Below are 24,432 nucleotides of genomic sequence, written 5' to 3' on the forward strand. Positions count from 1 at the left end.
CCCCCCCCCGCCCCATAACATGGTAATGCTTCCCCACCAAGGAGTGTCCACTGTGCTAAGCCTCCTGCCCAACCCCAGGGAACTGCAAGGTGAGTCAGGGAAGGAAAATTTAGCCCATTTTATGGATGTTAACATTGAGACTCCCACAGTCAATTAGTAGTGGGGAAGTAAGAACCCAAAGCCCGGTTGTCTGACTCCGAGTCCTAGGCTCTGGCCACCATGCCCTAGAGCCATGAGTCTATAGGTCTCCAGCATGCAGCCAGGCCTTTGACAATAGCTGCTTGTGAGGAACTGAAGGCTAGGCAAGCCATGTCTTTACTTAAACAGGGTTAAAGGCAGGTGTTTCATGTGTAAATGACCTGTGCTTGGGTTCTGGGAACCTCCTTAGCAGTGTGACTACAGATAATGTCCGTCCGTCTGTCTGTCTGTCTGTCTGTCTGTGTCTCACTCTGTCTCTGTTAAACCACCTGAAAGCCTAGCCTGTGACAGTGAGTGGGGTAGGGCCTCCCTAGGACCTGACAGTCCTTGTTGTCATGGCTCTTGCTATCTGGTTGCACTGGGCTATTACACAGACCTCGGTCCCTGAGCATTTAGGGACTTAGAACACAGACTTTGGTATCCCTTTCTTAGTGGGGCTTCCTAGGACCAGGTTTCTAAGTATAATGGCTCTGTATTGCCCACCCTGTTTCCCAAGGGCACACTGCTTCCTGGAGGCCCTCAAATGGCACAGGCCCTGGAGCTCCCCCTCCTGGTTTGATTGGAAATTACTTGGCTAGCAGACACAGCACACAGAGAAAAGTCTCCTGCAGGCCACCCGTCCCCTGCCCCGCTTAGCACCCTCTGTCCCGGGATGGGGGGCAATGGCCTTAGAACACAACAAATGTGCTAAGAACAGCTCTTTTCACATCCAAGCTTGTTGCTCCCCCAACCCTAACCCCTTCCCCCCATACACACATTCAGGAGATCTAGTCCATAGCCCACGGCCCTGGGGCCAACAGATCAGCCTCAGACCAAACCTCTCTTGTAGCACCACCAGGCTCCCCTGTTTCCATTTTCTTGAACATCTCAGGAATACCAAAGAGCCTTAGTGCTGTTGGGCCTCTTTGCGGGAGTGTAAGGGTTTATGCGTGTGTGTGTGTGTGTGTGTGTGTGTATACAGAGGTCACATACCACAGCCCTATGTATGTATGCGTGTATGTTCACAGCATCCTTCTAACCCGATGCTGTGTGCTCCTGTTCTCTCTGTGCGTCTCCCTAGGATCAAGACAAGACCAGACCTCTGTCTACGTTGGCCAACCTGGCCATCATCATCACAGACGTGCAAGACATGGATCCTATCTTCATCAACCTGCCCTACAGCACCAACATCTACGAACACTCTCCTCCGGTAAGCCCTGCCCCTACTCCCTGCCCGGAGTCCCTGGGAGGGACAGTGGAAACAAACCCCAGGTACTTTACAGGTCACACTATCTTCCTTGTCTCTCCCACTCCCTGGAAATTACCATGGGGCAGAGAGGAAAAGTGTGACTGATTATACGGGAACTGATTTAGAAGGATTCCCGAACAGGAAGACAGATGCCCGTGCGTACCCTAGCCCGTGCGTACCCTAGCCCGTGCGTACCCTAGCCCGTGCGTACCCTAGCCCGTGCTGGGGATGGTGGCGGACCTAACTAAGCTCAGCCAAACATCCATGTTGCCGAGTTGTGCCCTCCACAGACCTGCTGCCTCCGTTGGCCATGTGTGCCATGCACAATGACACAGCTTTCTTTCTTCCTGTTCCGAGACCTCTCTCTCAGGCCCAAAGTGTTCCTGGGAGCTCACAGACCCATCTGCCCTCTCTAATGACTTCTCCTTTGGGGAGAGGGTGGGTCTCAAGTTCAGGTTTCAAGAAAGCTGCATGATTTTTTTTTTATTGACATCACACATCATCAGCTTATCTTTTGATTCCTTTAGAGCTGTGGTTCTCAACCTTCCTGATGCTGCAAGCCTTTAACACAGTGCCTCATGGCATGCTGACCCCCGACCCTAAGATTATCTTCATTGCTACTTCATTCTTCGTCTTGCTACTGTTAGGAATTGTAATGTATATATCTGATATGCAACCCTGTGAAAGGGTCTTTGGATCCCCAAAGAGGTCACAACCCACAGGGCCTAGGGTCCCACAACCCACAGCTGTACCTGGTCAAATGGGCTGTGACTGGGAGAAGGTCTCACAGGACAAAATAGGTCATGGTCTACCCCCACAGGACCCTGGATAAACTATGAGTGGGTGACACTGGCTTGGCAACCAGGTCACTTTGTACAGACTGTAGTAGAATGCCTGCTAAGGCCTGATGACGCTGGAGAACAGGGCGCATCCTCAGACAGACAGACGCTTCAACGCGCATCTTGTTTGTGAAGGGAAAGAAAGGGCTTACCTCCGAGGGAAAGCTGGAGGACACCCTACCACCCCCGTTACCTCCGCAGACTGGAGATGTTCAGAGCCTCACCTTACCCCTGCATTACTCAAAGCCCCAAGCATGGGGAGAGGTGGGTGTGGACAGAGTTCCTAAGCCAGCTCAGACTGGGGGAGCCTGGTTCTGTTTGGATGCTACCTTTGTTCTGACCACAGATATCCCGGTATGAAAGCTGTGGATCTGGTGCTTGTTCTCTCGCTTTGAGGGCCAGGTATGGAAATGAAGACTCTCATAAGCAAGATACCGTTTTCTTACTACTGCGGGTGTCCGAAGCTGCGTGGAGGACAGACAGAGCCATCTCAGGCTCACTGCTCCCAGCTTCCCCTTTCTGGGCATGGCATATCTGTCCCCAGCTTTGGAAGCCTCAGCTCACCCACATCAAGTGACTTCCCCTTCCTTCCTGCTGCCAGCCCCAGCTGTGCCAGGCCTGTGTCTCAGCCTCAATCCAGACCTGACTGCCATTTTCAGGCAATTTCAGGCCTGCCACCCGTCTCCGGACCTTGGCTCCTCCTTCTGCATCCTCAGCACTCACAGGAACCTGACTAGCATCTATCTGCCAGTATTGTGCTTGCCTGGGATCGTGGTTTCAGCAGGGGCAGTCTTTGATGGGTGTGGTGTGCTGTTGAGCGTTTCTATGGGATGAATGAATGAATGAATGAACACAGGCTCTGGTCATACCAGCCCTCTTGTGACTCTGCCATTCAGGTCATCCTTGTCCTTGTTCTGGTCACCAACCCAGAGTCCACCTGTCCCAGCTCCCTCCCTCCTTTCCTAGAGACCACTCCCTAGCTCATCCCCCACTCATCTCAGAGTTAGCCACCCCTCCCCGCTGTAGTACAGCTGACTTCCAAGCTAAACAACGTATCCATCAATTCCAGTCTCATGGAATGTTCACATAGGAGTACAGACTGCTTTGAATCCCTGAGTAGCCCCCAGGGTCCTCTTGGGCCTCCCAACACTCTGTATCCAAGAGTGTAGAGACTATGTTTAAGACTACCTTGATTGTTGGGTACTGGCATCTTGTTGGTTAGGTCACCAGAGGAGCTCTGAAAAGCCCTCGCTTGGCTACCTACACATTCCCTGGAAAACAGGGCAGGGTAGGGGCTTCTAGAGAGGCCCCTTTCTCATAGACATCAAACTGTGGTGGCTGGTGACTCGGTGGGTCCATTACCTATGGGGTGAGATTTTCAGCCCTGCTTCATGTGATAGTCACAAGACCATGTATTTGAGCTTCCTCTGAGTCCTCATGGTGATGCCTTTGTAACTTGCGCAGGTGTTCACGTCAGGTATCAGGGTCTCCCCCAGGCACTCATTCAGTATTTCGGCCTCCTACCTATCTCCCAGATAAGTATTAAGTGCTCTGTACATACTGTCCTGGGCTAAGTACACCACATCTTTTTCTAGAGGATTCCGTGGACCAGACCATTTTTGAGTGAGTCTGCCCTCACACTCAGTCATCCTGTGGCCCCTCTGCCGCATTTCGTATGACTTTCTTCCCTTAGCTCAGAGATCTTAGCATTTCGTTGTGTATTCATGCTATCCATGGTCTGGCGAGTTCCTGAGGAGCTCCTGCGCCCATGTTCTGGGGGGCAGGGTAGGCACATTTACAAGGGGTGCAGTGCAGTTGAGGAAGACAGACCAAGCAGTAAGTTGGGATCCAGCCTCTTCTAGGCACTGACCAGCCCCATAGCCCCTTTGTGCATCCGCTTCTCTTAGCTCCCCCACTGGAAAAGGAATCCCTGCTTTCCCATCCCCTCCAAGCCAATTCCCGCATGTTCCAGGCCCGACGTCTCCAGGCTGCTAATCAGTTTCCATGCCTTGATCTGGATCTCCATGTTCCTTTAGTGTGACTCGCTGATTTCACACGCTCGTTCCTTAGCTGGGTCAGGGTTGAGATGCAGCATGGCCTGTTCGGTAGCCCAGGATGGGAGGACCCAGGCATCCCTCATGCCCAGCCCTATCTGTGCTGTTCCTGGGGGCCCTGTCAAGACCCTGTCCCGCCCTCCTGGCTCCCCCCTCTTTATCTGTGGCTCCCAGCATGTATGCCTCTCTCTATCAGTGTATCAGGCTAGCAAGCTTCATCTAAAGTGTATATATTACCTAATAAAATCCTTCTTATTTGGGATTATTGCATCAAATTTTAATTTCCTCACTCGAACAGCAGCATGTCGGCCTGCCCGTCAGCGAGGGGCCGACAGAAGGTGAAAGGAGAGGACAGGCTGCACAAATTACTGCCGGTGATGCCTATCAGCCCTTTGACTGGAATTGACTGGAATTAAGGACTGAGAAATAGGATTTTCTGCCTCAGAATCTGCTGTGGCAGCTCTCGTTGGAAGTCCCCAGTAGCCCCCACCTTAGTAATGTCCCCCCCCCAAACCTCCAAAGCAAACTGCATGTCACCTGTCACCTTTCAAGTCCTTAATCGTGGCAGGGAAATGAGGGCTGGGATGTCCCAGCTAAGCTTACAGAGAATGCAATAGGGAGTAGTCCCTGAGGTCTGGGACAGTCCAGTCTGGTCCAGAAACATGGTTCCTTCTAGTGAAGTCCCGGGTTGTATCCCAGTTCCTGCCCACCAGGCAGAGTCCTGGTCTTCCAGTCTCTGTTAGAATGACGGGCTTATTCCAGGCTCAACCTTCCATTCCCCAGTTACAAGCACCCTGCTTACTCACCATACCTTATGAGCTTCAACAAATTCCCGAAAGCTCCAAGAATGTGTCCTCCTTGCAGGGGGAAGGGTTAGGAGAATCTCCGTGTATCCATCATCATGCCCAGCACATGGTTGGCACCCAGGGGATGTTCACTTACCTGGCTCTTCCCCATAGGGTCCCCGCTGTTCAAATGTAGGCAGAGCTCCTTAGCTTGGGAGAGGAACCTATCAGAGTGGGATGCCGAGGATCCAAACTAGCTGAAGATGTTTAGAAATGTATGCATACGGGCCGGAGAGATGGCTCAGTACTCTAACTGCTCTTCCAGAGGTTCTGAGTTCAATTCCCAGTAACCACATGGTGGCTCACAACCATCTGTAATGGGATTTGATGCCTTCTTCTGGTGTGTCTGAAGAGAGCGACAGTGTACTCACATACATGAAATAAATAAATCCATTATTATTATTATTATTATTATTATTATTATTATTATTATTATTATTATTATTTTGAGACAGGGTTTCTCTGTATAGCTCTGGCTGTCCTGGAACTCATTCTGTAGACCAGACTGGCCTCAAACTCAGAAATCTGCCTGCCTCTGCCTCCCAAGTGCTGGGATTAGAGGTGTGCGCCACCACTGACTGCCCAGCAATAAATCCCTTTTTAAAAAAGAAAGAAATGTATGCATTTCTTACAGACCAAGCACTAAAGTTTCACAAGATCATGCAGCAACTCTAGGGCCCAGCTTTATAGTGTCAGTTATATTTCCTTGTATGGGGTGAGGGGAGAGGGAATGTGTGTGTGTGTGTGTGTGTGTGTTCATGTGTGGGTGTATATATCAGTTGCTGGACAGTAGAGCCTGTTATACCCATTTTACAGATAGAAAAACAACAACCGAGAGGTCCAGACTTACAGAAATCAACCCCCTAACTGCCTCTCTTCTTCTCTTCCTGTCACAAGGAGTCCTGCAGGACCTTGCAGGACTGTGCACCTGTCACTTCTCTGAGTAGAGCCTTGTTTCCCAGAAGGTCATCTCCTCCCCACAACATGAGTGCCTGAAGAGGGCAAGACTCCCCCAGCAGGGGCCTGTCTTCAGCCCTCTAGCTGGAGAAGGGTCTCCCTCTCGCTCTCCTGCTCATGCCCCTGGGAGCCTCACTACCCACAGAGCCACACGCTGCAAGCGTGGACTCGTCTTTGGAGGCCCAGCTCTGTGCTGGCTGGCTACACTTCCTCCTCATTCCTCGCCTTTGGAAATAAGTTGCAGTATATTGAAAATATAATCACTGAGACTCTGAAACAAGAGCCGTGGGCTCCCAGGAGCCCCCATACCTCCTTGTTAATTCCTTCTCATAACGTTTCCAGGCCTTCTGTCTGCACTTGTATTAAAAGCTCAGAGTTTTATTAAAAGTGGATTTATTTACCCAAAAAGAGATGAAACCCCAAACCTGACTGGGAGCCTGGCAGAGCTTGTTCGGCAGAGGCTCGGCTCCAACTTTGGCTGGGAGAGGGGGCCCCTTATCCTCGTGTCCCATAGAGCCAGCTAGCATCTGGTGAGTTCCCCGACCTAGCTATGAATGCATGAGGGCGCGGAATCCACAGGGCTCCCAGGACTGAGGGCTCTTAGGTCACAGACTGCTCTGGACAGCCCAGCATAGCTCCCTTAGCCTGTCCCCTTGAGCCCAGCATAACCTACCTGGGATATAGCAAGGCATACACATCTGTCCCTTAAGTGGATTGTTTAGTCACTCAACCCTGGAGTTCTAGTGACTTCCACGCTCAGTCATCCTGGTAGGTGGGTCCCTGCTTTAGCAGCCCAGGGGCAGCTCAGAAAGCCTCTTGTAGGATACATGTAGCTCCCCAGGCAGAATGGAGCTACCCCCGTGTCTAGAAAGCCTGTCATGGAAGCTGAAACCTGGGGAGAGTTATTATACCCCCAGGACCTCCTGCTGGAGGTCAGACCAGGTCTTCCCTGATAGATAGTGAATGCTTAGACGAGCATCTGCCCCCAAAAGAGCCTCTAGTGGGGTAATGGGGGAAAGCTGTGTAGGCCCTTTGAGTCTAAAGTTGTGCTTCCCTGTGGCTTTCATGGACCTGAGTCAGGGGCTCTCCATGCTCCGTGAGAGGAAGCTTGGGAGGACAAGGTGACTGCTCTCCCATGTGACTCCCCTTGGCCCCCGATCAGTCTAGAACACATGGCCTCTCCAGGGATGGCTGGCAAGTAGGCACTTCCAAATTCCACGGGAACCAGTGCTTAGAATAGTTCTTGCCACAGAGCAGTGACATTGGGAAATGACATTCGCGTTATGATAGCGGAACCCTGCAGCGACCACAGCGCCTGGTGGACAGGAACATCAGAGCCTTAGCATTTAAATGTGCTCCCGGCTTCCTGTTCCCTTAAGCCGGTTCCCTTACTCCCAGCTTTGGGACCTCCCGCCTCTGTTTCTTCATCTGTGGGAAGGGAGCTAGGTCATAGGACATCAAGAGGCTGGGGTACCGGAGAACACTGGGCCATCGTTTCAGCAAGCATCTGTGCCAGGAAAGATGTGCTTTACGGTGTGGTCAGTTGGTTCTTTTGTTGTTGTTTTTGTGCTTTGTTTTTTCGAGACAGGGTTTCTCTGTGTAGCCCTAGCTGTCCTGGAACTCACTCTGTAGACCAGGCTGGCCTCAAACTCAGAAATCCACCTCCCTCTGCCTCCCAAATGCTGGGATTAAAGGCGTGTGCCACCACCGCCTGGTGGTCAGTTGGTTCTTTACATGGCCTGTTTGTCCAGCTTCTTAACAAGCCCAGAGGAGCCAACCAGGATCCCCGGAGGAGAGGACAACGAAGAGGCCGGGCCTGCTTGCCATATGGCCTGGTCTCTGCGTATATCCTGAGATATTCCCACGTTCCCTCAGGGAGCTTTGAGGCGTTCCATCTTCTGCATTCTAAGCTAAGGGAAAGTGAAAGGGCTTCTGGGAAGAGCAGTGCAGTCTGGGAAAGGAGGCTGTGGCTCCTGCTGTGTCTCCACAGACAGACTGGGGGCGGGGTGGGACTTAGAGCGATGTTCTTGACCCTGAGGCAGAGAACTGTCCTAAGGTAGATGAGAAACAGAGAAGACCACAGGAGCCCCTCTCAGTCTTGTGAGTGCTAGGAGAGTACTGAACTCCCCGCCCCGCCAAAGACGGAGGCAGGGCCTGCCTGCTCTCCTTCTCCCAGGGAAAACTACCAGGGCATCGTCCGCAACCTTCGTCACACTGCAACCTTTTAAAGCCGCAATCCTCGTATGGCGGTGACACCCCAACCATAAAATTATTTCCATTGCTACGTCGTGACTGCGACTTTGCTACTGTTGTGAACTATGACATAAATATCTGTGCCCTCGGATGGTCCAGGAGACTTCTGTGAAAGGATCATGTGACCTCCCCCAAAAGGGTCTAGACCCACAGGTTGAGAACCACAGTACTAGGACCTGAACCCTCATGTGCAAGGCGAGCAGAGGCAGCTTGACATGTGCAGTGGTGTGATGTCATGGAGCCTGGAGAGCAAAGTGGAAGCTCCTGGCAAAGGACATCTGAGCAAGCCGTGGTCTCCTGATGGCGATGTCAATGTCTTCCCTGGATCTGTTTGTTTATTCATTCAACAAACTGCCATCCTTTGATGGTTACTTACCAGCGTTTCTTCCTTAGAAGCTCACACAGCTGAACCCTGGCCTGCATTGTATTCTCTCCCTAGGGTCCCTTCCCTTTTATTTGCTCTCCTTGAAAAACTCCTACTAAATCCTCACAATCCACCCTAAGTGGTACCATCTGGATGCCCCTTTCTAGGCTTCTCCCGGTGGGCTGGATGGATACCCAATTTGTCCTATTCATGTCTCCATCTCATCTCCCCCAGATGTGTACAGCAGCTGTCTGTCTGTCCTTGACCCCTTGCTTGGGTCCATACTAGACCATCAGTGTCACGGGGAAAGGGTAGGAACAATGCGGAGTGGTACACACTTCCTGGGCAAGCCTTGCAGTTGGGATGTAGGCTAGGGAGGGAAACTGGGGTGCTAGGACACCCACAAAGAAAGATAGCTGCCTGGGTCCTGGTGACTGAACTCAAGTCCCCTCTCTCTCCAAACCAGGGCACAACTGTGCGGGTGATCACTGCTGTGGACCAGGATAAGGGACGGCCCCGAGGGATTGGCTACACTATTGTCTCAGGTAAGCCAAAGTCTGCCTTGTTTTGATGGATGCCAATGTTGCTGCGTTGTTGTTGGATGCAGCGTAAGAGAGTGGCTGCTGGTGGCTCTGCCTCAAAGAGCTGTGGACTACTTGGAATGTCATTTGAGACCTGCCTCCAGGGAAGGTCCTTGCTAAGGAAGGAGACAAATGGATATAAGATGGAGGGACTGGGTTAAAAGGCCATGGTGTCTGGGGGCCCAGGGAACAGGAATGTGTGTCTTAAGGTCTGAAGCTGTGGGCCTTCTGGGGCTCCGAGCCTGAAATGCTTCGACCCTTAGCTAACTTCCTGCAGGGCTCCAGGGTTTCTCTTCTTATTTGGTGAAAAGGTGGCAATTTTTACATCACTTTGGAACAACTAGTGCTGCTGCTGTCTGATTTCATGTTCTAGTCACACTTCAAGCTAACAGGCGGTCAGGCAGCACCAGAATGTCACTGCGGGAGGCACCTCCGACCGCTCCCCACCAGTAGATCCCTTGGCCATGCAGAATGTGACTGACTAAATAGATAGTGATGATTGAGGGGATGCCCAGCTTGTGTCTCACCCATAGATGGACCCACAGAAGCTCAGAGGGGCTGTCCAGGGGCTCAACTGTCCCCACTTAGAAACGTGGCTCTGCTCCCGCACCACACGCACCTGCTCATAGCATCCCTCGCTCAACATTCGGTCTCTGAAGAGTCAGCCTGGTGTATCCAGGCAAGCCAGCCAGATGAGGAAGAGGACGTCAGGCCACCCCCCAGTCCAGACCCCAAGAAAAGAGAGTGATATGGTTGGAGCGTTTCCCAACAGGGAAGAAAGGCACAGGCAGCAGGGGAGAAGGGGGGTTCTCCTGAGCCGGCTGCGTTGGCTAGGTCTCTCGCTTGTCACTCATGCATTGGGGACAGGAAGAATGCTGGCATCAAGGTGGTTTATGGACCACATGACTTACTCATGTGAAGAGCTAACGCGTGGAGAACACTTTGTAAGCATCTGTTCTTGACAATACCACCAGCAGCTGACAAGACGGTAGCTGCAGCAGTTGGGAGCGCCCCTCACATCTCTAGGATCACAGAAAGCCAGGAGTAAGTGTTGCGGGCCTCAGGCCACCTATAGTTACATACAAGACTCCTATTACGTTGTGAGCCCAGAGAGCCCCAGGGCAGAGCTGATGCAGCCAATCTGCACTGAACATCGGTAGGAATTGGCACCTTGGACCCCTGAATCCCTCAGATGCCTCCTACCGTGTTCAGGATCCTTTCTGGTGTCCAGGCCAGGATCCAGCCCAGCATAGACCTTGATGTACACTCATGGAATGATCATCATTCTCAGGTCCCTGGGGAGACTACCGGTGTTGCGACCTGAGCCTCGGATTAGACCTCAGCAGTCTGGGTGATGGTAGAGGCTCTGTCTTTATGTGGCAAGGCCCACCAGAGGCACAGAGGCCCAAGCTAAGACCAGGCATGTGCAGTTAACCTGTCCGGATCTGAGGCCCTGTCCCCTCTGGGCTGTTTATCAGCCACAAGCGAGAGGATTTATATCTGCCCATGATTGCTCACCCCACTACTAATGATCCTTCTGTTTTGCCAAGAGCGAAGAGGCCTTCGGTGGTAAGTTATGGCTCCATCTCTATCAATTTGTTCTCAGCCCCACACAGCTGCGCTGAGCCTGGTGAATGACAAGGTTCTTTCCCCGCAAAGGACTTGGCACGGGCCCATCTTCCCCGTGTGCCTGCCACCCCGGGCAGGAGTAACATCGCCCTCTCCACACCAGGCTATGACGAGGGCCTTCATAGGCTCCTGTCTCAGCCTGAAGTCTGACTGGCCACTCCCTAGCCTTGTCCTCCTCTTAATACAAACAGTCCTACTTCAAGGAGTGCTCTGCCTACCCCGTGCAGAGCGCCGCGGGTGTGAGGGCCTGCTTTGCTTCCTGACAGGGTTATTTCCAAAGGATGTTTGACCTGCTGCAGGCTTGACGGTGCTTACCTATAAGAAGCGGTTAAAAATCCTGGGGTTGTAGATGTAATTTTTTGGCCGAATGCTTGCTTAGTATTCCAGTGCTATGTAAAACTGGCCCTGGTGGTGCCCACCCGTCAAACCAGCACTTGGCTGGTGGAGGAGGAAGGACCAGAAAGGTTGAGGTCATCAGTGGGTGAGTTTGAGGTTTGCCTGGGTCACGTGAGACCCTGTTGCAAAAATAAAATAAAACAATAAAAAATAGGCCAGGCAGTGGTGGAGCATGCCTTTAATCCCAGCACTTTGGAGGCAGAGGCAGGCGGATTTCTGAGTTCGAGGCCAGCCTGGTCTACACAGTGAGTACCAGGACAGCCAGGGCTACACAGAAAAACCCTGTCTCGAAAAACCAAAATAAATAAATAAATAAATAAATAAATAAAGCAAAATGGAGGGAGAGAGGAAAAGTACAAAAAAAATAAAATAAAATTTAGAAAACGAGAAGAGAATCCTTATGTGTCCCGATGGCTCTGGGACAACCATAAAACACTAAGGATTGACTAGTAATTGTCAGAGAGGGATCCTTGAAGCTGATTCATTTCAAGATATGGAAAAGCACTGAACGGGGGGCCACTATCCTTCATGCGTCTCCAGGCAGGCTGGCCAGTACAGCAGCCCCCAAGGCTACGGAGCACTTGTCTCCTGGCCTTTCTCAATGGCAAAGTACAGTCCATGCGGCATATAGGGCTGGAGCAAGCTCGATAAGAGTCCACAGGCTTAGCTTGTATGAGGCTCCAGGTTCTATCCGGGCGTGGGGCAAGAATCAGTATCAGTGTGTCCCATTGGCTGTGTGCTAAGATGCTAGTAGCATTTCCCCTCTTCTGTTTTGTCCACAGTCCAGCTTCAAACTCAGTGTTCAGTTTTAGATTTAAGTTGCAGTTGGGCTCAGATTGCTACAGAAGACCCTGCTCTGATGTGCGCCTTCCCTGAACTTAGTTCTAGATGTGGACCATGCCCGGCTGGGTACTGCGAGGACCAAGCAAGCCAAGCAAACCAGCGGTGGGTCAGTCAGTGGAGCAAGGATCCCACAGCAGGTGCTCACAGAGACAGGAAGCACTCTCTCTCCACCCACTATAGTTGGTCAAGGGCTGTTAGGTCAGGAATGATGTCCTGGGAGGGTGGGGTCCAGGTACCATCTCCATCACAGGAAGCTGCCGTTTTGCCAGAAAGGTGGACCTACAGCTGCACAGGGACTGCAAAGATGTCCATGGTAACTAAGCAGGATGCAGGGGCAGTGAGGAGAGGGCAGAGGCTGAGCTGCATCTTTATAGGTAGGGCTCCATACCAGCATGAGTGAGCTGGGGGGCTCCCCAGGGGGACTCCCTCAACTTTCCTTTGTAAGAAGAAGCGAGAATTCTGTGAGATACCGAGAATTCTGTGAGATACAGCACACCCAACCATTCGGAGTGGGAACCTTGCCTAAGGCTTGGCCATCAAAGCTGGCATGCATCGTGGATCATGAATGGGGATCAGGAATGGAGATCATGAATGGGGATTAGCATGATGGGCAGAGTCAGGGGAGTCTGACACATCTGTCACTCACAGTGACTCTGTGGCTGAGCAAAGAGCACCCGGGGTTGTAAGGAGACAGCGAGGTCAGCTGTGTGATGTGTGGGTGGTCAATCTGGGTCCTGAGAGCATCGGAGGGCCATTGTGGCTTCAACAGAAGGACAAAGCTGTGCGTGAGCTTGGGATACTCAGTATGTTGAGAGTGGGGCTAGTGATTTGGGGAAGAGCAGGCTGAAGCAAGCAGACTGACAGGAAGGACTCTACAATGTCCCACCCAGAGGCTGTGGCAGCCCTAGCCAGCAGTCATGGTACAAGGCAGAACAGAGAGTAAGAGGAGGGCCAGGAAGCTCCCAGGACCCAGTGACTGATAGCCAGGGGGCGTCAGCCGGGAAGGAGTTTGAGATTGCTCTACAATCATTCATGTTTTCCTCTCTTTTCAATGATGGGGGTGGAATCCGGGTCCTTGCCCATGCTAGGCAGGTGCTCCACCACTAAAGCCATACTCCATACTCCTAGCTCCCTAACCTTCGCCAGAAACAAACCTTTAGAGCCCTGGGCAGAGGAAGTTCACGATTCAATGCCAGATGCTATTTTCACCCAAAAGACGCCTTTCTCCCCTGGCCGGGTGAGACGTGAGTCCATGAAAAATCGAAGTGAGAGCCTCACGTTTACTGTGCTAGCAATAATAAGTCAGATCCCCAAAGACAAACCCCACATGTTGTGCCTTATGTGTGAAATCCCGATAAGGAAGAACTTCTAGTGACAGAGAAGAGAAGGCTGTTCTCTGAGGTGGTGAGGTGGCGAGGTTGGGGGCATGGGAAGGTGCCGTTAAGAAGGTGATTCATCAGAATAAGTCCTGGAGACTGTCCACCACAGTGTGCCGCTGAGACAGTGTGTGCATCTATCAAAGCGCCTTGTGGCACATCTTGACCATATTTAACTTTGATTTGTCCATCAAACCTCTACAAAGTTGAGCAAAACTGGTTTGACCGTCCTGTAAAGTGACTGCCACTTGGTAGTCATCTACAGCCCGTGACATCTAGTTGGCCCTCACCCCATGCCAGCTGTTCCCCTTTTCCTCTGCCCAACAAGATGCATCACTAGAATGGCCTCTGTTGACCTCACAACCGGATGCTGGCGAAGGCCTTATTCCAATAGATCTAAGGTCCACTGTGCTGGCTAGCATCATGGAAGTGCATCTGTAAGGTAGGGCCACAGGTGAGCCTGTAGGGCATTTTCTTAATTGGTGATTGATGTGGGAGGGCCCAGCCCACTGTGGGTGGTGCAATCCCTAGGCTGGTGGTCCTGGGTCCTATAAGAAAGCAGGCTGAGGGCTCAGGGGGTTAAGGACACTGACTGCTTTTTCTGAGGTCCTGAGTCCAATTCCCAGCAACCACATGGTGACTCACAACCATCTGTAATGGGATCCTATGCCCTCTTCTGGTGTGTCTGAGGACAGCTATGGTGTACTTATATAAAATCTTTAAGAAAGCAAGGAAAGAAGGAAGGAAGGAAGGAGAGAGAGAGAGAGAGAAAGAGAGAGAGAGAAAGAGAGAGAGAGAGAGAGAGAGAGAGAAGGAAGGCAGGCTGAGCAAGCCAGTAAGCAGCATCCCTTCATGGCCTCTGCATCAGCTCCTGCCTCCAGGTTCCTGCCCTGCTTGAGCTCCTGTCCTGACTTCCTTTGGTGATGAGCACTGATGTGGAAGTGTAAGCCAGATTAACCCTTCCCTCCCCATCTTACATTTGTCATGGTGTGTCATCACAGCAATAGTAAACCCTAACGAAGACAGTCCACCAGCTGGATTCTATCCTGACTGCCTCTCCCTGCAAGGGCCAGACCTCTACCCTCCTATTGGTCTCTTCCCACGTAGGGAGTCAGCTGGGGAAGCTTTCAAACTGAGGTCCTTGGACCAGCATCACCAGGGAGCCTGCTAGGCATGGAGCTGCCCAGGTTCCCACCCTGTGCCTGATGATGTTCCAGGCACTACAGGACTAGGTCCCAGCCCCCTGGATCTCTGAGAATGAGGCCATGTGGATCCTTTGGTCTCCTTGGGCAGAGCATCCTTTGCTGATAAGTACCTGCTGACTGAGACGGTCCTTCTTGGAGCCTCTCCCTACAACAGCAGGCCTGTGACCATTTGGGACATATAGATTTTGTTGGCAAGCCCACCCTTAGAGCTTTCCATTGCTTATCCATCCAGGCCTCCCCTTGGTCCTCTCTAGGAAGAGGCGGAATCTCTTTTAGCATCTGACGTCTGTGCACACACACACACACCCAAGACTGAGGAGATGGGACTCCAACTTGCATGAGCCAGGCCCGGCCTAGCTTGACCATGAGTTCTCCTTCCTAAGAGTAATGCAGCAGAAACATTTATCCATGTCTAGACAGAGAAAAACAAGTGTGCCCACCTTGCACAGCTACCAAGGGACAGAGCAGGCATTGCACTGGGCTCCAGAGAACACCCGACTTCTGTGACAACAGCATTGATATCACCCAAGAAATTGCTGGAAATGCACAACTCCAGAGCCCCACCCCGGGCAAGAGACGCTGATGGTGCTGTACCTCGCCATGTGAGCCTCTACATGCCTTCCTGTACAGGTGATGGCTCCACTGAGGATGTGACGTTTCCCATGTAGAAGGGCGAAAAGTATCCTAATTCTTTTTATGTGTGAGTCACATATATGTATGTGTGGCATTGAAGTGGCCCATCAGGGAGGTAATTAGGAACAAGGGTCACCGGGGAATCATGGGGTGGAGCCGGGGCTGGGTGGGGAATGTTGAGAGCGGACATTTGCTTAGGAAGTGCTAGTCTCGAATAGAGGCTAAATAAGAAGCGTGGCTGGCTCTAGCCCATCACCCTTCACCTTAGAGCATGTCGGCCTCCTGTGCAAGGCCACACAGGGGACAGGACACGCACAGTGGTGGAAGGCAGTTAGGTACCATTCCTAGGTTTGCCATTAGGTGAGACTTTTGAAAATACACCGTTTAGGAGGGAGAGCTAGTGCACCTGTGCAAGTGTATGTGCCTACACATTGGGGGGGGGGAGTGGAAATAATTATTTATAGTCAGACTTGTGGGAACCCACACACACATACAACAGCAAGTACATCAGGCCCCTGGCCACGGCCTGCTGGGTCAGCCATCCTGGGAGACCATCCAGCAACACACATCAAAGCCCTTATGATTAATCTGCTGTGGCTTCTCCTCCCTCTAGGGAGAGAAAGCTCAGAAGTAGAATTACTTTGGAGATCTGGAGGGCGCACACCCAGCCTCTGACTTGTGTGATAGTGCTGTGGGTACCTGGAAGCCCTAGACTTCAGGCCTATCATGTAGCTGACCTGTGTGGAGACTTAGCCAAGGGGACATGGAAGGCAGATCAGAAAGAGGTAACAGGGCTGTTGGTGGAGGGCATGAAGGAAAAACTGGGTTCCTGGTTATGGCTGGCTGGAGAGACTAGGGCTCACAAGATGGTTTGTCATATGGGTGAGAAGAGGAAGACATGAATATAGATAGCCCCTTAATAGGTTGCTGTAGTTGCTCCTCATAGCCCCTCCAAAGTAAGGTCTGTAGATGTGAGCAGGCCCTAATGACGACCTGAAAATAGAAACTACAAGGAAAGAAAGGGAAACACACACACACACACACACACACACACACACACACACACACACATACACACACACCACTGAGCCAGGTCTCTGAGTCCTGGTGGAGTTAGAGGCCTAAGCTGAACACCTTAAGGTTCGCAGATCTGCTTGTCTCTGTTCTGTGAGTGCCCACCCTAGACCCACATGAGCACCTGCACCAGAACACCCCATCCCTCACCGAGGCAGACATCACCAGCTGAGCCCAGTGCCACGATTGGCATCTGGGGCTTTTCTGCCTTGCCAGCTGCTATCTATCGAGAGGTTCTGTGTCTCTCTCTAGCCACAGGTGCAGGGAATGTGCTGCTGTGTGCTGTCCAAGGCTCAGCATATCAGCATTCCCTGGCTCTCTTTCCTAGACAGTATTTAGGGGACGCAGCCCCTGAGTTGGCAGCGGCGAACTGAATGAGCTAAGCACCCTGAGTGTTATTCACAGTTTTCTGCCTCCCCAGTACCAAAATGAGGACATGGTGTCACGATGTAATCCAGTCCTTCAGGTGAACCCCGAAAGTCTGCACGCTGCTTCCCCTGAGCCCTCCCCCTCCCTTCTCAGGACCACTGTTCTGCCAGGAACCCCTTCTGTGGTGCTCTATGCATCACCGTGGTGGCACCTTCTGCCACCTGCATAGGCACGTTCCTCCTTGCCCTTACGTGGGGCCCAGGAGTTCCTAGCCAGGAAACTGCAGTCTGCCATTTGTCTCTTTCCTGTGCATTCCACAAGTCAGGGGGGATTTTACAGAGGTTTCATGGCAAAGACAATCTGAGACTCTCCTTCCTCCACCCCCTCTTCCTCGTACCTCTCATCTCAGGCAGGAGAAGCACCTACCGGGGGGGGGTGGCCTCCCAGGTGCCTGCTCCCCTATGGACACATCCTTAGATCTCTCCCCTGCTGGCTCTTGAGTCTACTTGCCTCAGTAGACAGAAATGATGTCATGGATCCTTTAATTTGACAGCTCAGGATGGGAGCTACTTCTCTTCCGACCCAGTCCTGGCTAAGGTGGGTTACAGTGGTGGAACATGGGAACCCTCACATTCTCCACCCACCCCCCATAGCAGTCTGCTTGGGTTTCTCCTTTGCCTCATTGGGCTTTTGCCCTCATCTTTGAATGCATTTCCTAGACCTCTTGGGTCTTGGGAGGATCATAAAGTAGATACCACATATCATTTAGGTTCTCTCTCTGTGTCTCTCTCTGTCTCTCTGTCTCTGTCTCTCTGTCTCTGTCTTTGCCTCTCTCTCTCTCTCTCTCTCTCTCTCTCTCTCTCTCTCTTCTCTCTCTCTCTCTTTCCTCTCTCTTAACTTGGCATACCTCAGAATTGATCTAAGAAGAATTCTTTGCTTAAAGTTGTCAATATTGGTTCCCATGTGGCTGCTTTGTTTCATACTTTATTTTTATTCCTGAGACAAGGTCTCTCTATTATATAGCTCTGGCTGTGTTAGAACTCACTCTGTAGACCAGGCTGGCTACAAACTCCCAGAGATTCAGCTTCCTCTGCCTCCCAAGTGCTAGGGTTAAAGGCATGGGCCACCTCTGCCCAGTTCATTCTTCAATTTAATGGTAGCGTGGACACCCAAGGGCCCAGCAGCTTCGTGAGAGCAAGATCGGTACTCACACCTCATGCCTACCTGTGTGGTCCTCCCTCAGCTGCCACTTTCCCTTGTGTGGTCCTCCCTCTGCCATCACTTTCCCTTGTGTGGTCCTCCCTCAGCGGCCACTTTCCCTTGTGTGGTCCTCCCTCAGCCATCACTTTCCCTTGTGTGGTCCTCCCTCTGCCATCACTTTCCCTTGTGTGGTCCTCCCTCTGCCATCACTTTCCCTTGTGTGGTCCTCCCTCAGCTGCCACTTTCCCTTGTGTGGTCCTCCCTCTGCCATCACTTTCCCTTGTGTGGTCCTCCCTCAGCGGCCACTTTCCCTCCTCCAGATCAGATGGGCCACACCTTCCAATCCTCCCCTTTCTCATCCCCTTGCTTTGAGGGAATGTCATATCCGGGTACATCACACATTATTCGGATTTAGTTGTCTTTGAACTTTTATGTTTTTAGAGTCTTGTGTTTTCTGCATCCTCTGCTCCAATCAGAGGCCTCGCATTTGCTGGTGTGGCATCTGTTGCTCGCTCATCCTCACTGCTGCGTATTATTCCATCTGTGCAGACGTGTGGGTCTTGCTATTCTAACCCACACTGCTTTGGCCACCTTGTCTGGCTCTCTCTGCACATGAGGGACATGTTGCCTCGGCTATGGCATTGTCTCTCATCCATCCAGCATGTGGCTAGCCAGAGCCCTTCTAGAGAAACAGACAGTAAGATGCGCGGAGCATATGAAGCCCATCTAAGCGCACACACAGTAGCTCAGGATTCAACCCAAAAGATTTTTGCTTCCAAAACCTCCCATCCTTTTGCCTTAGACACCAAGCAAATAGTGCAGCCTGTGGTCTATGTGCATGGCTGAAAGTTAGGATTTATTCGTTTATTCAATTAACCACTGGTCCCATGCTCAGCCCCTGAGACCAACTTGGAATCCAGAGTTGGTGTCACTGTCCTGGTGAGCTCACCATTTAGTAAAGAACATTGCAGCGAGGGCAGTGTGGCCCAGTAGGTGAGACGCTCTGAGGCAGGTAACAGGTGCGGCGCAGACATGCAGGGAGCCTGTGTCCTGGCAATTTGCCTCCATACTTCTCGGCCATAGACATTAATCGGATCCCTGCCTCAGAAACAGTCTCCAATCTGATATCCCTAGAGGCCTTTGAACTCGGGATGAGCCTCACTACCCAGCCTGGCTCTCAGCTCCCTTCTCATCAGATGCCTGGGATGAACTGCTCAGCCTTCAAGGCAGCCCCCAGCTGGGGCTAATCTGAAATAAAAGTTTTTATTTATCTAGCTTGATACCTGGTGCAAGGTTAAAGCGTACAAGAGAGAAAGCAATAAAAGAGAAAGATTAAGCGTAAGGCTCCCGCTTAGGCCTGCCCTTTTGCAATATGGTTACAAAGATATTAAGCCCCAAGTCACCAGGCCCCGCCCCCCCCCCAGTCCCCATCGATGTTCTTGAATCCCCGGCTCAAGAGGGGGATGTGAATGGGGCTACAGGAGAGGAATCCCTGGGGTGCCCTGCCAGGAGGGTAAGCTACCAGATGGAGTTCCAGTCCTTCAGCCAGTCAGCTGCCTCCTACCCAGCACATCTGTGATTCATGGCTTCCCTGGGGAACTAAAGGAGTTGACACCTGCCCCTATGTGGCTGGCAGCACGTTTGTGGCATCAGTACTGATCAGGAGCCTACTGCAGGGGGCCAGGCCCCTGGGGAGAGAGAGGATTCCACAGCTGTAGTCTCACCCCCAGCTAGCCTAGGCTCCAGTATCCCAGGCCTTTGACCAGTATGGCTGCTCTCTGTGCCTCCAGCTCAGCAGAGGTGGGAAGAGACTGAGAGCCCGGATGAGAATATTTTCAGGGCTAAGGGAGTTAACGCAGGAATAGTTCCCCAAACATGTACAGTGTGTGCCTGATACATAGTAGGTATTGATGAAACGAATTAGCAATGGCATCAGCGAGTGGCAGTCTAGTTGGTGAACACCTATGAGAAGCAGTCCCCTCAGGCTGGAGGGAAGGGACTGGAGATGGGGCTCAGACAGAGTGCTGGCCTAGCATTCATAAAGCCCTGAGATCCTTCCCCAGGACCGGATAAACCAGGCACAGTGGGACACACTAGTAATTCCAGCCATTGTGCTGCTTCTTGGGAGGTGGAGGCAGGAGGATCAGAAGTTCACGGTCAATCCCAACTACAGGGAGAGCTCCAGGCCAGCCTGGGACACATGAAACTCCTGAAGCAGCAGCAGCAGCAGCTGGGAGTGGTGGTGCATGCCTTTAATCCCAGCACTCAGGAGGCAGAGATAAGTAGATCCTTGTGAGTTCAAGGCCAGCCTGGTCTACCTAGTGAGACCCTATGTCTTAGTTAGGTTTTTATTGCTGTAAAGAGACACCAGGACCATGGAAACTCTTACAAAGGCAAACATTTTAATTGAGGCTGGCTGACAGTTTCAGAGACTTAGTCCATTGCCATCAAGGTGGGAAGCATGGCAGCATTCAGGCAGGCAAGGTGCAGGAGGAGCTGAGAGTTCTACATCTTGACCTGAAGGCAACAAGAAGAGAGTGACATTGGGCCTGGCTTGAGCATTTGAAACCTCAAAGTCCACACCCAGTGATACACTTCCTTCTACAAGGCCACCCCCCCCCAATAGTGACACTCCCTCTGAGCCAATGAGGGTAATTATATTCGAACCACCATGCCTTGTCTCAAAAAAAAAAAAAAAAATCTCTGGCTCTCTATAAATCTTCACATAAAGTTTTGGAAGTACCTGTGGGTAGGTATGTATATTCTATGGTTTTTTGTTCCAGTCCTCCCCTGGCAGATGACCCCCTGCTTGAGGAGTGTTGGGGTCCTGGAGTCACCCCACAAACCACACAAACACCCATCTCAGTTAAACAGGGATGGTTTATGGAATGCACCCCCCAAGACTGATCAACCAGGGCAATAGCTCAAAGCTGTGCCCTGGACATTTCTCAGGGCCAGCTTATGAAGGCTAAAACTACAAAACCCACAGTGAGCTCATACGCAGATGTTAGAAGTGCTTGACCTTTAACTTGATGGTCCTATGTGAAGCTTAGAGTTGTAGAATTTCTTAAGATTAACAAACCTCAAAACATACAGAACATAACAGGGTATGAGGTCAGCATGACCCTGCTCTGAGTCAAGTTATTTTTCTGCATTGATGACTGGAGGCAATAATTACAGCAACAATATGAAATAGCTGGCAGGCATGGAACAAAATGGCTATAGCTATGCTAGGTGGGCAGGATCCTAGTGAGGATGTGACTCACTGGCCCTACAGTCAGAAGTTACTGGAATGGCCTTATATTTTTGGCCTCCACGTGACTCTGAAGCCACAGTGAATCATGAGCAGAAATAGGGGTGACATCTTCCTACACTTTGCATTTGGAGCTTGGCCCCCATATAGTCACAGCTTAGAGCCCTGGGAGCTATGACCCCATGTAAGCAGCATTTGTACCCCCAACCCAAAGCCTTCCCCTCTGTAGAGGGCCACCAACGCTGTTGTCCCTGCCCAGTTCTTTCCTATATCAAGCCTGTGCTTTGGAGCCATTAGAAAAGAAAGAGGGATCGAGGGAAAGAGAAAACGTCTCTCCTTCAACTCCATGGTTACCTCCCACCTGATACATCCAAGGCAGACCTGGGAAGGACCCGCCACACAGGCAACTCACCCAGCACAGAAGCCTACAGCAGCATGGCTTCTGCGAGGAGTATTTCTGGTCTGAGGAAAGCAGTCTATGCATAGAGAGACTGATGGAGGAAGGTGCTGCCAGTCAGAGGGTAGAGTGCAGACCCATTTTGGGGAGGCACTTTCCTCGGCCTTAGCCCTCTCTTGCAGGCTAGGACTCACTCACCTTAGGAAACCTTTGAGTGAACCTAAGTAAGGGTAGCAACAGCAGAACAATAGCTAACACTTCCTGGGTGCCGAAGTTCACCTGCCTCACCCTTGAGTCCTCCCAGATCCCATGGGGCAAGGGGGTGGGTTGGGGTTATTGTTCCCATTTTCAGATGGAGACACTGAGTCTGGATTGTACAGGGCAATGAGTAGAACTGGCTTTGAAAGCAGATGGGCACTGGGTGCTATCCCCAGCTCTCTGCCCTGCACAGCTCTTCAAACATGGCTACCCTTCTTGTGCCTCCAATACCCTTCCCTTGTGGGAATCTGGGCTCCGCCCCCAGGCCTCCTGCCAGGCCTATTGCCCTTCTCTCCCTCACTGTGAAGTGCTCTGCCTAAGGCAATTAACTCACTGCTCCCCATTCAAATATTTGACCAATATCTGGAGACAGAGATTCCCCAGCAGATACCTCCAGACATTGATTGACATGAGCAAACACTGGCACAGAATGAATTTCTCCCGGAACACCTGCATTCTGCTGGCTGTGCGCCACCCTAGGGCCCCCTGAAGGGGCTGCGTTTGTCAAGGGAAACAGACCAGGTGGGATCCAATGACTCTGTGGGCCAGCTTCCTGGTCCTACCACCCTTCCTGCTAGAAGGACATAAAAACGTCATACTGTAGAGCTCTAGGCTGGTGACACATTTCATGCACTCTGGAGCCCAGAAGCCTGAGCTACAAGTGCCCTTTGTAATGATACTGCTGGTAGTCAAGTGTTTTAAAAGGCCTGGTGACTCGCCCCCTAGTGATGGCTTGATTCTTAAATGTCAGCAAGGGCCATTTAGTTGAGAATCGCAGGAACATCTGGCAGTGAGGGTTTGAAGTCTTAGATTTGCTTTCTCTGAAGTCTTCGGGGACAGAGTTGCCTGGGTGTGTGACCCAGTGATGCATAGAGGCCTCAGAGAGCTGCCAGGTACTGGATCTACAGTGTGGCCACAGGAAGTCCTCCCTGAGACCAGAAGAGGCCAAGGGTGGAAGTAGCCCTAGCAAGGACACTGGTGGCACCCGATGCTGAGTCCCCAACCGTGACATACATACTCCCAAGGGCTGACGGCCAGTGGCAGAGCTCACAGCAGACACATGGGGGTGAAATGACTCTGACGCGTGGTGAGCCGTTTATTCTCATCTTGATTTCCTTCGCTTTCTATTTCTGTCAGTCCTGCTCAGGAGAAGGTCTGGTTGGGCGCTCAAGTCTGTAACACCTCTTAGCCTTGGTTCAGATCGCTCTAGAGCTAAGAGAGCAGAGGCAGCTGGGCCTTAGGAGATAACCCATGCTCTTAGCCACAGAGGAAAACCATGGGCCCCATGTCTTCCAGTTGCCTCTGGCAGGGTTGACCAGTTGGCTCTTTGGGATACTTCCTTATGTAGTCCCCTTTAAAGTGATTCTTGAAAGGGAAACATTGAGTAACATAGGTTGTACACACACAGGACTGAAGCTCAAAAGAGTGGGGCTTGGGAATCCAGCATGGAAGCAGAGCCTTGGTCTCCAAGCCCTTCATGGTCTGGACACTAGGAAGGACTCATGGGGACCCTTATGGGCCACATCTCTATGTGTAAAGTGCTTAGGGCTGTGCCTGTCACAGAGCAAGTACTCTGGGATGCCAGCCTCATATGGACAGGACCATTGTCCGGGAGCCACTATAGGAACGTGAAGTACGGGCACTCCCTGATGGGACCGGGGGACAGAAGCTTATGTGGCAAGGCTGGCCTAGGAAGAAGGGGCCAAAATAAATGAGGGATGCCTAAGGCAGAGACAGACCACACTTGGAGGAGCAGAAGATGAGGTGAAGCGCCTGGTAGACAAGGAGTTGGGGTTGTCCCTTCTCCAGACCAGACCAGAAAAAACTAGGTGTGCTCAGAGAGCTGGTAGGACACTTGCAGAGGGACATCAGAGCCTCAGTGGCACCCGCAGCAACCTGTCTTCATAGCTGTTTCTCCAAAGGTCAGGAATGGGGACATCAAGTGTTTCCTCTTCCCCTCTCCGCATGCATGTGTGTGGAGGCCCAAGGCTGACGTCAAGTGTCTTCCTCAGTCACTCATTACCTTATCCCCACCCTCCTGAGATGGGACCTCACGATGTAGTCCCAGCTGCCCCGGAGCTCACTATGTAGACCAGGTTGACCTGGATCTCACAGAGATCTGCTTGCCTGTGCCTCCTGATGGCTGGGATTAGAGGTGTTCTCCGTGGTGCCTGGCTTCCACTTTATACTTTGAGTTCTTTCACAGACCCAGGAATTCACCAACTGAACTGAACTGGCCAGCCAGGAAGCTCTAGGAACCCACCTGGCTCTGTCCCTCTGGTACTGAGGTTACAGTCCAGCACCATTGTACCAGGCTGGTATGCAGGTCTAGGGCCCTTGCTTGAGCAGCATGTCCTTAACCAACAGAGCCATCTCTGTGGCCCTTCTATTTTTTTTTTGTTTTGTTTTTTTGTTTTTGTTTTTGTTTTTTGTTTTTTATTTTTATTTATTTATTTTTTTGAGGGGGTTTTTCAAGACAG

General features: G+C 51.6%; 1 protein-coding gene across 6 annotated transcripts in view; it reads left to right on the forward strand.

Annotated features, from left to right (window-relative positions):
• Window positions 1-24,432, forward strand: part of Cdh23 (cadherin related 23) — a 402,933-nt gene that overhangs the window by 158,447 nt on the left and 220,054 nt on the right. For all 6 annotated transcript variants that reach the window (XM_031347990.1, XM_031347992.1, XM_031348002.1 and 3 more), the window contains exons 8-9: window positions 1,259-1,387; window positions 9,205-9,283. In XM_031347990.1, the coding sequence (XP_031203850.1) occupies window positions 1,259-1,387; window positions 9,205-9,283 (208 nt within the window). The remainder of the gene's footprint in view (window positions 1-1,258; window positions 1,388-9,204; window positions 9,284-24,432) is intronic.

The sequence above is a fragment of the Mastomys coucha genome, unplaced genomic scaffold (genome assembly GCF_008632895.1).
Source record: "Mastomys coucha isolate ucsf_1 unplaced genomic scaffold, UCSF_Mcou_1 pScaffold3, whole genome shotgun sequence".
Classification (NCBI taxonomy): Eukaryota; Metazoa; Chordata; class Mammalia; order Rodentia; family Muridae; genus Mastomys; species Mastomys coucha.